This window comes from Truncatella angustata (genome assembly GCF_020726525.1).
Source record: "Truncatella angustata strain MPI-SDFR-AT-0073 chromosome Unknown BKA67scaffold_4, whole genome shotgun sequence".
NCBI lineage: Eukaryota > Fungi > Ascomycota > Sordariomycetes > Amphisphaeriales > Sporocadaceae > Truncatella > Truncatella angustata.
The window spans coordinates 1,816,185-1,828,450 of record NW_025763384.1 but is presented as its reverse complement, the minus strand read 5'-3'; the positions used below and the strand labels follow the sequence as shown (position 1 = coordinate 1,828,450).

Below are 12,266 nucleotides of genomic sequence, written 5' to 3'. Positions count from 1 at the left end.
ACCAATTGAGCCTTGTGCATCGTGCAAGAAGCTTCCAAGCATCAATTATATGTGTTGTCAATGTCTGAAAATCTTGTTTGCTGCCGGTAGGGCGTAGCCGCGTCTCGCCTGAAACGGTGCCAGTAATAATGATGTGACCGTGATAATGGTTTGCGCATACATGTATGTGATCGGATCTTCAATATGGAAAATACTGAAATTAGGGACCCACTCACTGTCACCGCACCAAAGCCTCAAGAGCCACCGTCTGCAAACTAATTAGATCACACAGATTATTATCAGGTATATTACGTAGTATGATGAAGATTCATCAAGGAGATCGCGAGATCACGACGTGTCGGACCAAGGAGTATTTTCGTGCCTTGTAAGATAAAATATACGCAATATCCCCCCCGCAACAGCACGACATCGGAGTTTTCGGGGACCTGCAGGGAGGGGTCCCGATATTTTGTCTCCCGCTCTCGTGGTTTCGGAACCATGCAGAGTATCAATTACCTTTGAATGCGAGCCTTAAGAAAAATGTGAGACTTTGGTTGCGCTTTGAGACCTTGCATCTCATGAATGTTAGTCGAGCGATGTAAAGAGTTTGCTTATTGATCCGGTGGCACAGAAGTACAGCACTGTTCTAGCCCTACCAGCGATCGACGCTTGGATATCCTGCTTGTTGGTCGGCAATGCAATTTCCAGCTGATCCGAGGGCGGTAACATATGTATGTTGAGAAGAGACTTGGCTTACCATTCTCGGGTTCCCATCCCTGTCTCAGCTATCCGGATTGAGCAATTGGGAGTTGGCAGGGCTAAATTCATCTCCCTACATGTACATAGCCGTACTGGCCGAAGATTTGAGTGTCCAGTCCAATCGTTGACTGAAACGCATTGTACTGCCGTCTTGGAGTTTCGTAATACATTTTGCAGACAAGTAAGGAAGAAGCAACGGGCGTTAGCGCGACAACATCAAGCCCACCTGAAGCTGCTGAACCTTATTTTCCATATGAAACTGATGAGCAGTGATTTTTTGACCACTTTCACACACCAATGCATGCGGCAGAAGCCCAGGCTCTTCAGAACGAAGAATAATTAATAAGCGTTAATCTAGTTGGTCATGAACTCCGTACACCTGCCATTTTCCTCGGCGTCGCGAGCATCGATATGCCATACTGCGTGACTACACTTGCGGGCAATCAGAGTCGTACTTTATTTACAGTCCTACACCATGGTAGTAGGTCCCAATACACCGCTCGTGCTTATACAACCATTTGAGACGGAGACTGAACCCATAAAAAAAAAACTTCATTAATGAGTATCATTGCGAACTCCCCACACATCACTTTCTCGATACCCTGGCCGGCTGGCGCTCAACATTGTACCGACCTGAGCCAGACGACCTGCGACCTTTCTTGTAAGTTTTTTCAGAGGTTGATCTGCTCGAACCTCCTAGAAGCGATGAGGCAGTTCGAAAAGGAATGGTGAAGATGGCCAGTGCTGTTCGATAAGGCAACAAGACAACGGCTGTCGATCGCTCGAATAGCCAAGTGATCATGTTCCCCGGATTATTGTTTTGCCTGGCAGCAATCGCTGCCAGTGCTATAGCATCATTGCTCCTCTGATCGAGATACTCCAGTCTTATGTCGATCTGGTCGGTCATATTGCTGAGCTTTTTCTCATATCTTCGCATCGCCCGCGTGACAGAGTCGACTTCGGGTTGTACTTTCTCGAGAAAATTGCGTGTTACTGATGACTCAATAGTCCTGACAGCAAATTGCTCATGCTCAGCACTAGCTACTGTGGTGGCTTCCACCGTAGCCTCGCCAGCGGATAGTCGTGTTTCAAGCTCTTCGATTCTGGCGTACAGATCTTGGAACTGCTGGTCTCTGTTGTCCTGTTGCTCATACGGATTGTTTGCCATTATGCGTTGCTTGCGCAGAGTGCTGTTATGTAGCAGTCCGATTAAGTGCGATATAGGCCTAATCTCCGCGGCAATGACAAATATGTGTAAATTGTAGTCACTGACTAGCCCCTCAGACCTTTGGCTTAGTTGACCACGAATTGTATGTAAAAGCAAGGCGCCCAGTAAAGGAAATAAGAAGCACCAAGCCAAGGCATATTTCTCATGTCTGCGAAGCCCTTTGGCTGCGGCATCCCGTTCTGTTTGCCATTTCTTGTAGCAACCGGATTTCGGCGCCTCCCTAGATGTGAAGTTGTGTGCTGCTCCCTTTTCCTCTCCCTCTAACATGTGCTCAGGTGCTGTCGTGGCAGATGCCGTTGTTGACAGATCCAAGTCGCTATCAGTTTCGAACACTGGTGTAGACATTGCCATATCCTTGGCTACGCGTACCTCTTGAGCAGCGTGATACCAATTCCATGGTTGTGTGACCGACCAACGTAGGAATACTGCAGCCAACCCAAGAAGAATGATATCCGTGGCGAATGCGTTACCACCCTCGAAGAACAGGCCCCCTAAAGCCGGTAGAAGAGCGAGCACTAGCGGCAGCGTAGCAGCCATGGTCTGCTCAGGGGGGTCTGACCTCATTTTGCCCAAGTTCCATAGTCCGTCTTCAGGGCTGTCGGCGTTGTGGCTGAGGTCAGAAAACGTCGAGCCCCTTCGCTGAACATCAGTGAAGGAACTACGAGCAGAACCCGCTGGGTTGAAAGACGATCGCCTGCGAAATTGTGCTGTTTCGTCCATAGTTCTAGCCCGTCTCATACCATAACCTAGATGCCCATTATTAGCAGAAGGCGAACGTCCCGTCGCGTGAGCTGTTGCCGGTGATGCAGAGCGGTCGTCGTCAGCCATATCAAATGCAAACGTTAAAACCAGAACACGTTGACTGGCCCCAGGTATTGCTCAGATCGAACACAGACTACCAGATTGACTTAAAGCCCAGAACTGATTGCATCTTCCATATCAAGAATCGCAGTGTCGACGAGTGAGGATGATGTAAAAGACAGCTGTGGAGATGCGTTGCAAGGGTCCTATTTTGGAAAATGGGGAATGCTCCGCAATGCTGAGAGCAATGCCAGCATGCCATTTGGGCTCGCTCAGCTTTTGCGGGGGATGCAACTTCCACTAAGGCATCACTATTGGTTAGCAACGTCATTTTGGCCAATTCGAACACAAAAGGCTTTGCAGGACCGGGATCGTTCATTACCGCACTTAAAGAAGCGACTCCGGCGATATATAACACTTGTCCTTGGTCTATGTTGATGCGAATGATCTTTTCATATCAATCCGCCAATACGGAATTCTTCCACGGCCAGTTGCTAGGTCGACATAGATTCAAGGTCGACATGGGTTGGGGAACTCGTACTCAAACTCGTCATAACGTTCAGCCCGATGCCAGCCACACACTAATAGGCCGTGGAGCGTTGCCCGGATTTAGAACAGGCCATCGTCGACAGAACCCAATACTTCGGATATCTTTGACAATTCTCGCAGAGCAAAGCCGTCGGATTCAAAGTATTGGGCGAGCCTCTACTGACACAGCTGAGTGGCGGTGGACTGATTTCATCGTGGGCCGAACCTGGCTAGCTATCTAAAAATGTTAAATAAAATAAAACATATTTTTAGTTTATGGGCTCCGTTTGTGTTGTATTCCCCTTGAAAATGTTGTGCGGCGGACGATCCTTGTGGAGCCGTCATCGTTGGCGGCGTCACCGAGCCTTCCGAAGAAAGGGCATGGAAGGACAATACCGAGCATGCAATGTGATACTTATTTAATATACCGTGTATAATAGTATTCATGCCGCTATGAGCACAGACCTTTACAGTCAGGCCATCCCGAGACTCTGTGGATTTCCCACGAGACGAAAGTGTTGCATGATCTTCAATCATTTCCAAGGTCAGTGGGCTATCATGATGTCTCGTCTAGATTGCATGCCAGGTCCGACAACCGACAGGCATGGGTCAAAGCGCCATTATACGCGGAACGAATGCAGAAGTTTCCTGTACGAGAGCTGACATGGTGAGTTCCCTCCAATGAAGAACGGATTTTGCATTTGAAGTGCAGTATGCAACGGGTTGTAAAATTGAGAATTCTTGTTGCGATCGTCAAAAGTCAATCTGCAAGTGGACACGATCTAGGTTAATTAGTCTGTGGTTCTCTTTGAAGTTTGAACCGCTCGCTTGGGTCACGGACTGTGGTACCTGACAGCAGCCCCTGGAACCCGGGCACCCGCGCTAGATTATCCCACATATGTATAGAGTTAGTAGATCGATGGTCGGCGAACAGAGACAGGGGCCCTAGAAAAGCTCTTACGACGGGCACCTCAGCTGAGCTGTGCGTTAGGACTCAAGCATAACCTAACCCGGCTGAATCATCTGAATTTTTCTCCTCCCAGCGAAGCAATTTATAATGGCAAGACAGCCTTGGTTCGTGTTCCTTTGGGACAGCAATCCAAGCCCGGCACTCGAGGCTGGGATGACGAAGGGAGATCCACATAGAGACTGCTCCTGGATCCTGCTCATCCGAAGGGCTGGGGCTGGGGCTGGGTTTTGGGTGTAGGGCACAAATATAATACCAACGGTCTCGCTCACGCGGTTGGGGGTGGTGAGAGCTTCGTAATTCTTGAACCTTGAGTCAACCAACACGTGCTTGGACCAACGTTGGACGATCTTGCGTTTGCCAGCATCCGTTCACTACAATATATTCCGACCGTTTAAGTCTTTTTGAAGGATTTATTCCTTTCTTTTTCTTCTTTCTACTATAACCTCGAAACACTTCTGAAGTCGCCATACCCGGGCTTGCCACTTGAACGGCAATATTCCCCGTGGGAAGAATATAGAAACGACGGTTGTGCCTTTTTTTTTTTTTTTTTCTATTCTAAGCAATCTCGAGATCTCACCAATGCACCGCAAAGCTAGCCGGGGCAGATAAGATAAGTGAGGAAAGGAAGCAAACGACTGGTGCAGGGCGGCTACGAATAGAAAAGCGAGGTTGGCTGGGTTCACAGCTTGAAGGTGAACTCAGAACACTATCTTCTATACACCAGCAAAACAATACGACTGCTCTGTGCGCAGGGTATCACGTATTCGATAGAGTTGGCGATCAGATGTTGTAACCTCGGGAGATACGACAAACTTGACTTGCTGATTGAGGGAGGCATTACGTGGGATGCAACGGTGAATGCAGCTAATCTCGCAATCTCACCATTTTACAGTACTTTAGCATTGCCATTATCGGTATGCTACTGCTGGGATTAGAGCAGTCACAGCGCCTAGACCCTCTGAAATCGCCGAAAGTGGCTAGTTTGAGGTCGGTCACTCCCCTGAACGCCAACCGCGCCGGTGCCGAACGCCAACCACTGGCTCTGGCCCTGGTTCGACCCTTCGTTATTACACCCCAACTACAGAAGGGTGCTGCCGTTGTAGGTGCAGGTGCATGTGTACTGGCGAAAGAGGAGGACGACTGCGACGCATCTCTCACACGCCGTGCCTCGCATCATCATCATCATCGTCGTTGTCGTCGTCAAGCCTTTCCCAGCACTCCCCCCTCATCAAGTGTTGAGAAGGACCGCGGCTGTTCGAAGCCATTTTGCGCGCCTCGTAAGGAATTCGAATTGACCAGTGCAAGGCACGAGCTCCACTCTAATCATAACAACAACCGCCCCGAAAGCCAAAGCCTCGAGCAAATTTATCAACGTTCTCTTTTCGACTTCAACCCCCGTTGCATTCGCAATTGCCGTCGCCGTCGCCGTCGCAGTCGTACTTGCACACCGGCCGCACCGGTGTCTTCCCAACGGCTTCACACAGATTCACTCGATCAACGGAACTGTCATCAGCCGCCCTAGATGCACTGCAAGAAGATCTTCGCATTCAATCGCTTTCGCTCCAGTCTGACTATCCCGGTCCTTTGACGCCAGGCCCCATCGACAGCAAGACTGGGGAGCCACCCACGGAAATTAACGAAACAGCACAAGCTCAAGACCCAACACCAACCCAGCAACAGCAACAGCATCGCCCAAAAACCGGCAGAAATCTATTAGCAAGGAAGGACAGTCAAGGTTTACTGCAATCACCCTTCCGCGCCCACGCGGCAGAGAATCGACAGCCACTTCGGCCCGCTGCTGCCCGCCTCTGGAATCCAACGAATTCCACTCCGCGCCCATCGCCCTCGAGTGAGAGACAGAGACAGAGACAATATTCCACGAGACGACGTCAATCTTCCAGTCCACCTCTCCCACCGCTCCCGCTCCAACATCCCGCATTCAATATCACCACCTTTTCCACCCAACTTCCTAGCTCGGTATCAGGTGACTTGCCCTTGCTAGAGCTACCGGAGCAGCTACAAGACCGTCTCTCGCCTCCCCCGCGGGCCAGTCTGCAGGTCGACACACGACCAGGTGGTGAACACCGGGTTAGTCTTCCAAGTTCTGTACGCTATTCATACGACGATAAGCGCATCTCGACAGTTCCATCACTTCAAAACACGACACCTGCGAATCCTCCGCGGTCGCACATCGCTGGTCGGTCTAGGACTAGCAGTTTCCAGCAAAGGGCGCGAGCTTTGAGCTTTGGCCTCGTACGTCCAGAGAGGACGAGTGCCTCGCCAAAAGCCATAGACAAAGGGAAAGCAATAGCTGTCATGGCCGTGTCGGAGAGCGGAGACCCCAGGAGGTCTGTTTCCAAAGACCTGGAGAGAGGGCCTGATGTACTCCCTCGACACAGCACCACCATGTCTATTCCCGAGGGTCTCTCTGCCATTTCTTCCAGCAATTCATCCATAATGGGCGATCCCGACCAGCAAGACCTGGGTGACGAGTGGGGACCACAACATCCATGCTACCCTCACCTCAACCCTCATGTACCAATCAACTCTGCCGAATACACTGGCACGCGTATAATCAGGGTACGGAGGGACTGGTTGGTTGAAGGAGACCTGGCGCCCACGTTTTCGAATCTGTACCCCGAAATCCTCGACCCAGCCGGTGTGTCCGAGCAGGAGTTCCGACGGATAATCGAAAAGCTCAATGGCGAATTGGTGCCCATCTTCAACCCATACAACTGGAGAAATATGGTCGACGGCGTTCTTGGCCTCCTCACTGGATGGATCTGGGATGATCTAGGTCTGACCAATACGAAGAGCCGACTGAAGAGCTTGGAATCCTGGATCGATAAGTGGAATATCGAAATGGAAAAGACTCTCGGAGCTGAGGACAGTATCATTGCGCCTAGGATTATCTCTCTGAGGAGGACTGGATATATGAACGTGAGAGGACTCCCTCGCCTATAGATCTAATAAGACAACTGACAATCGCCTAGCTCGATATCCAGATACCGGATCCTGAAATCGCCCCAGCAGCTAGTCAGCCCACGACAAGATCTGGCCCACCCGAAAGCCCCGCTGCTGCAGGTACAACCGAATACGCAGCCAACTCCCCTTGAATGCATAATCCGCGAGCATCATACTCCCGCTTCCTAATATTATACCCCCCCTAGCATATCTAATTACGCGCTTAGTGCGCTGTACGACTTACGAAGATACCCAAAGCCCCTCCAGGCCAATATCGATCATGGAGGACGTGTGTAGAATAGGCGAGGAGTCGTTTTTGTTATTTTCAAGCTTCATTACAGGCATGGCGAGGCGTCTTGGTTAATTGCTAATGGCTCGTTTCAACGATAATTCTTTTTTATGTTTTTCCCAATTTAATTACAGAGAATTTGGTGGCATGTTCGTTGGAATAATAGGCTTTGGAGTTCCGCCATGTAGTACCTATAAGAGACGGTGAAGTCTACTAGGCGCAAGTTCTCGAAATAAATTGGTCACATTAGTAGAATTCACCGACCGTGACTCAACTGCCGCTGTTCTGTGCCCATAGAAGACCATGTCTCTAGCCGTAGCCAAATACCTAACCTGTGTTGCTCCAGTCAGCCTTTGCTCCTGTACACAACACCTCAGTCAACAATGACGAGACTCCCATTTCTGACAGCATCCCCCTTCACAGTCATTCGCTGAGCAGTCCACTGGTGTAAACTCCCAAGATCCCTGCACGTATGAAGCGCATCAGTCTTGAGAATAATCTTGTCGCTCTCAAGCTCCCATTCCACAGACGTCAAGTCGGCATGGCACTGGAGTGCTTGCTGGAGGCTGTAGGTGATTCGTGCAGTGTCCTTACGACTGTTTGAATATCATAGGGAAGAATTGACGGTAGGCAGAGGAAGGATCGGCTTCTTAATGTGGAAGCCGTGATCGGGATCGGTGGTGGAGTTGGAAGTACAGCCGTAATATGATGGGTGGGAGTCGGTTCTGTTTCGAACGGGTAAGATGCACACGATCACAGACGGACATTGGAGATGGGTGTCAAAGATACGTACCAGACAGTGTGGTATATCTCAAGTCTGTTGCGAGGTGAAATTTGTATTATGCGAACCAGTTTCACAACCCCAGAATATAGTCGTGACTGGTTATCACAACTCATCACCAAGTATCTGGATGTGATAGTAACACTATTATGCAAATGAGCAGATTACATGAACACAACCGGACTTGATTTCGTCAAATTGGACTTCATCACCGATTGAAAGGTGATAAAAACTTCGCTCGTTAGCTTTCAACAAGTGTAAATTATCACCATGTAATGGAGAAGTTGGAGCCCTGTTATCTTTGTTCAGTAATACGTGCTAGTACTATAGCCGTGGTTGCATCCTACAGCTTGATTACCTAACGCGAGGGAAGAGCCCTACGAATCCCTACGAGGCCAACATCATCTCAGTCATTTCTACAAGCGCCAGGGGCGTAATGTGCCCGTCCTTTATCTATATAAAGACTTGCCTGGCTATCTGACCCTAGTCTCGTTACCATATCTCATTTATTACGAGGCATTTCTACGCTCACGTATCATGTAATTAGTCAATTTATGGATTATTATCATAACATTTCCATTGGCGGTTGCAACGTTCCTGTATATTAAAGCTCGTTTACAACATGAGTTGTGTTGTTTGAAATGCGTCCTGAAATAGATACATCCTACTTCGGCGCCCCTGAACCTGAAGATGCTTAAAACGACATTCCTATTTCACAATGAAGTTTACCTACTCCCTTCTCGTTGCCTCTGGCGCCATTGCTCTTCTAAGCTCTGTTCAACATCGTGATCTGACAATCGGTCCAGGGGGACTCACTGGTACACTGAACCGGCGGTGACGGTCTTTCAGATATCCTTACAGATGATCTTACAGGAAGCCTCCTTGACGGTATTGGGGGTGATTCGACCTCAGAATTCTGCTCCGGCGGCACTCCACAATGCTGTGCTGTCGATGCCCTAGGTAAGTGAGTTGTTAGTTTAGATTACACTGAAGGTTAATCGTGAGTTGCTTCTTCAGTATTTATTGCTCAGGTTAGCTGATCTGCGCCACCTGTGCTGACTTAGTCTACCGAAGCGAACTCACCCAACAGCTGCGTTCAAAGTGGCGGTCGCGCCGCTTAGTTTTGGACATTGTCTATCGTGGTAAGTTGTTGGCTTAATTCTGTGCTCTTGGCAAAATGTATTCTCAGGATTGTGTTATCTACAAAACATGTTTCCACATTCATATTATTGTTGTATTATAAATACTAATAGAATTATTTTGTAGACACAAGGCCTTGCGTGTACTGGTGTTTCGACTTCCGGAAATGGAGGTCATGGAGACGGAGAGGAAGAAAGCGATGAGCCTAGAGAGACTGGAGGCGACGAACGAGATTGTGAAGGCTTTGATAATGATGACGACCTCTTGTATAGGTAGACATTGCAAAATTTCGATGGCTGTTAGTAAAATAACCACCAGTCTTCAAGTCACTCTTGCTGTATCGCACAACAGAGCCCCGAAAGGTATCATTCCGCCAGTGCGGCTAATGGTCGCAATATGTTGGAACATTTGAGCACATCAATATTGGTAATGGACACGGTAAAGTCGTACATATACTTACAGCTCGTCATATATCTTGCTGAGTGAGGAATGGCATGTCATGAAGGCCAGAGAGTCGTAGTTGGGGAATTTTCCCTACGAAAGTATAGAGCATTGAGCATGTGTCCTCTTGTCTTCGTTGCGCGATGTGAACTAAAGTTACCGGGTTCGGAAAAGGCTCCAGCTCCGTGGAGGGGCAACACAAAACCAAAAGAATAATTAAAACATGAATAGATAAGGGGACTGTGTGGTTTGATTTATGGTACTGTTATTGACCCCATGCTGAATTGCACATCGCTATAAGTCATCATGTAAAGCCTCTTAGAGAGAGTCCACCGACCTCCCAATGCACTTCCACATGCCACATCACATAAAGACGATACGATGCTATGCTTCTTTCCATTCCTACCTAAGCCTTGCAGTAGCCGCTCTGTAGGCATCAAAGGCACAACTATAGCGATTTGCCTGGGCGGAGTTCTTACCATGACGAGTGATTAGGTACAAACTCACTGCTTTACCTTAATGCTACGTGCTACTGAGAAAGTTAAGAGGACGGAGGCTTGGCAATCGAACATGAAAGAACAAACAGACGTATATGTATGTGAGTGATATGCACGCACTTGAGGTCTACCCATGCTAATCTACCTAAATGATAAAAAGACGCCGAGCTGGCTTTTTCCCAATTTTTTTTTAGCTTTTTAATTTTGCGTCTGCAATTGGTAATTACATGATAAGTGAGCGACTACCACCTCATTTTAGACGAACCGAGTTCGTCAAGAAATCATATTGTCCTATGTCTACCTATGGTTGTTTCAAGGCATATCCATGTTCGATCTCACTGCCTCCAATACTTTGACGAATGGCGTGGCGGAATGAAAGGCCCTGCAGAAGTGACAATGGTCTGGCGATGCGGGTTTGGAAGTTCTGATGGCGGTAAAGTACTATCCTCAGATGTCTCCTTTACAACAGACTGAACATTCTTGCTTGCGTTCCACCAACTTCCGATTCTCAATCGAGTAAGAAATCTGCGATAAGCTTCGTTCGCCTCGTCGGTCATGCCGAAGAACAGCACAATTGGAATGGTTGTAAATATATTGATCCAGGGTTGATTCATGACTGAGAAGGCAACATCCCAAGAGTTGTAGAAGATGATGGCGCTCCAGGGATGGTCTGGATTATGGTGGATGGAGTAGTAGTTATAGGGATGTAGGTTTCGCATGGTCGTTGTCAGGTTCACCCCAAAGAATACCATCTGGAGTGGTACGTATGGAACAATGATTGATAAAGCCATCTGGTACAACCGTATTCTCGTGCGCTGTCGAACGCGTGAGCTGGACCGTGTGTTCGCGGTCAAGGCTACTTTCGTTGTCTTCGATATTTCGCGGAAACGCTTCCAGGTGAGGACTATTATCAATCAGTTTTTACTTGAATGAAAGAAAAAAAAAGAAAGAAAAAAGAGAAGGGGGCGAATGAGACATCAAAGCCAACTTACATGCATAAGGAATAGTAGCAACAGCGAAAGTTGCCGGTGGAATACCGAGGACTGCGACCTTGAACCAGCTCGTGTCGAACGCCCCGAGGCATCCAATCACAGGGGCTATGGCGTATCGGTTGGATGTGACAAACCACATAAGAGCTAGCTGGACTATTGGAACGGGGAATATGATGAGAGACTGGACAAGCATACGGCGTCTTCTCTCTGGAGGTGTGAGATTGTTGGCTCGCTTCAGGCGCAGACGCTGGGCGAGGTTCCGCATTATCGCAAAAATGCAAGCAGCGTACAGGGTATCTAGCGGAAACGTGATAAATGCCTGAAAGTCGCATAAACCGGTGCCGTCCCACCACTTGGCCATATCATCGTCCGGCCATATCGAGGCGTTGAGAACGGTGAAGACGTTCGCTATCACGACATCGATGATGAAGACCACGACAACAAATTCTCCGTTTCGAGCTAGGAGACGGAATGGTACCCAGCAGAGTATTGTACCTAGTATAGCGAAGAAGGTACGTAAAATTCGGTTGGCGGCAAGTCCAGGGTCAGACATTGTGATGTCTTTCGGATAACCTGGATATTGTAAGCTCAGTGAACTTGAGATATTGTTTGCCGTAGGATAGCGTGGGGTCAATGTGAATGAGGTGGAACGACCTGATATTTCATAAGTTTTATAACTTTGAAATGCTTGCCACACTCGTTTATCAAGAAAGAAGAAGAACGTGAGGTAAGGTTTGGATGAGGTAGGACAATCTAGACCTATTGAGCCTTGTGGTTTTTTTATACTTGCCTCTTCCGCTCGTGCAACATGACAGAACGGGTGTTCAAATTCTCATCAATACATTTAAGGACTTCGCTTGCATCTTCTCATATCTCACAGTTGCAGTGTTAATTCTG

At 48.3% G+C, this 12,266-nt stretch overlaps 6 protein-coding genes across 6 annotated transcripts; 4 read left to right on the top strand and 2 right to left on the bottom strand.

Moving 5' to 3' along the window:
- The first annotated feature begins 596 nt into the window (after positions 1–596).
- On the top strand, positions 597–1,218 carry BKA67DRAFT_273406 (uncharacterized protein). The gene has a single exon (XM_046095895.1). The coding sequence runs from the start codon at positions 713–715 to the stop codon at positions 1,079–1,081; it is 369 nt and encodes a 122-aa protein (XP_045958528.1). The 5' UTR covers positions 597–712; the 3' UTR covers positions 1,082–1,218.
- Positions 1,013–3,205, bottom strand: BKA67DRAFT_273432 (uncharacterized protein). Its single transcript, XM_046095896.1, has 2 exons — positions 3,155–3,205; positions 1,013–3,067 (listed from the first exon to the last, which is right to left on the bottom strand). Exon 2 carries the CDS (start codon positions 2,792–2,794, stop codon positions 1,325–1,327), a length of 1,470 nt encoding a protein of 489 aa, XP_045958527.1. The 5' UTR covers positions 2,795–3,067; positions 3,155–3,205; the 3' UTR covers positions 1,013–1,324.
- A 1,626-nt stretch (positions 3,206–4,831) lies between these two features.
- On the top strand, positions 4,832–5,843 carry BKA67DRAFT_273391 (uncharacterized protein). The gene has a single exon (XM_046095893.1). The coding sequence runs from the start codon at positions 5,182–5,184 to the stop codon at positions 5,785–5,787; it is 606 nt and encodes a 201-aa protein (XP_045958526.1). The 5' UTR covers positions 4,832–5,181; the 3' UTR covers positions 5,788–5,843.
- A 550-nt stretch (positions 5,844–6,393) lies between these two features.
- On the top strand, positions 6,394–7,469 carry BKA67DRAFT_273398 (Golgin subfamily A member 7/ERF4 family-domain-containing protein). The gene has a single exon (XM_046095894.1). The coding sequence runs from the start codon at positions 6,582–6,584 to the stop codon at positions 7,227–7,229; it is 648 nt and encodes a 215-aa protein (XP_045958525.1). The 5' UTR covers positions 6,394–6,581; the 3' UTR covers positions 7,230–7,469.
- Positions 7,470–9,017: 1,548 nt separating this feature from the next.
- On the top strand, positions 9,018–9,715 carry BKA67DRAFT_535586 (uncharacterized protein; the record flags this gene model as incomplete). Its single annotated transcript, XM_046100037.1, has 4 exons — positions 9,018–9,117; positions 9,173–9,263; positions 9,293–9,299; positions 9,566–9,715. 4 exons carry the CDS (start codon positions 9,018–9,020, stop codon positions 9,713–9,715), a joined length of 348 nt encoding a protein of 115 aa, XP_045958524.1.
- A 997-nt stretch (positions 9,716–10,712) lies between these two features.
- BKA67DRAFT_658565 (pheromone A receptor-domain-containing protein) lies at positions 10,713–11,922 on the bottom strand (the record flags this gene model as incomplete). Its single annotated transcript, XM_046107298.1, has 2 exons — positions 10,713–11,281; positions 11,370–11,922. The coding sequence occupies 2 exons, from the start codon at positions 11,920–11,922 to the stop codon at positions 10,713–10,715; spliced, it is 1,122 nt and encodes a 373-aa protein (XP_045958523.1).
- Positions 11,923–12,266: the final 344 nt, after the last annotated feature.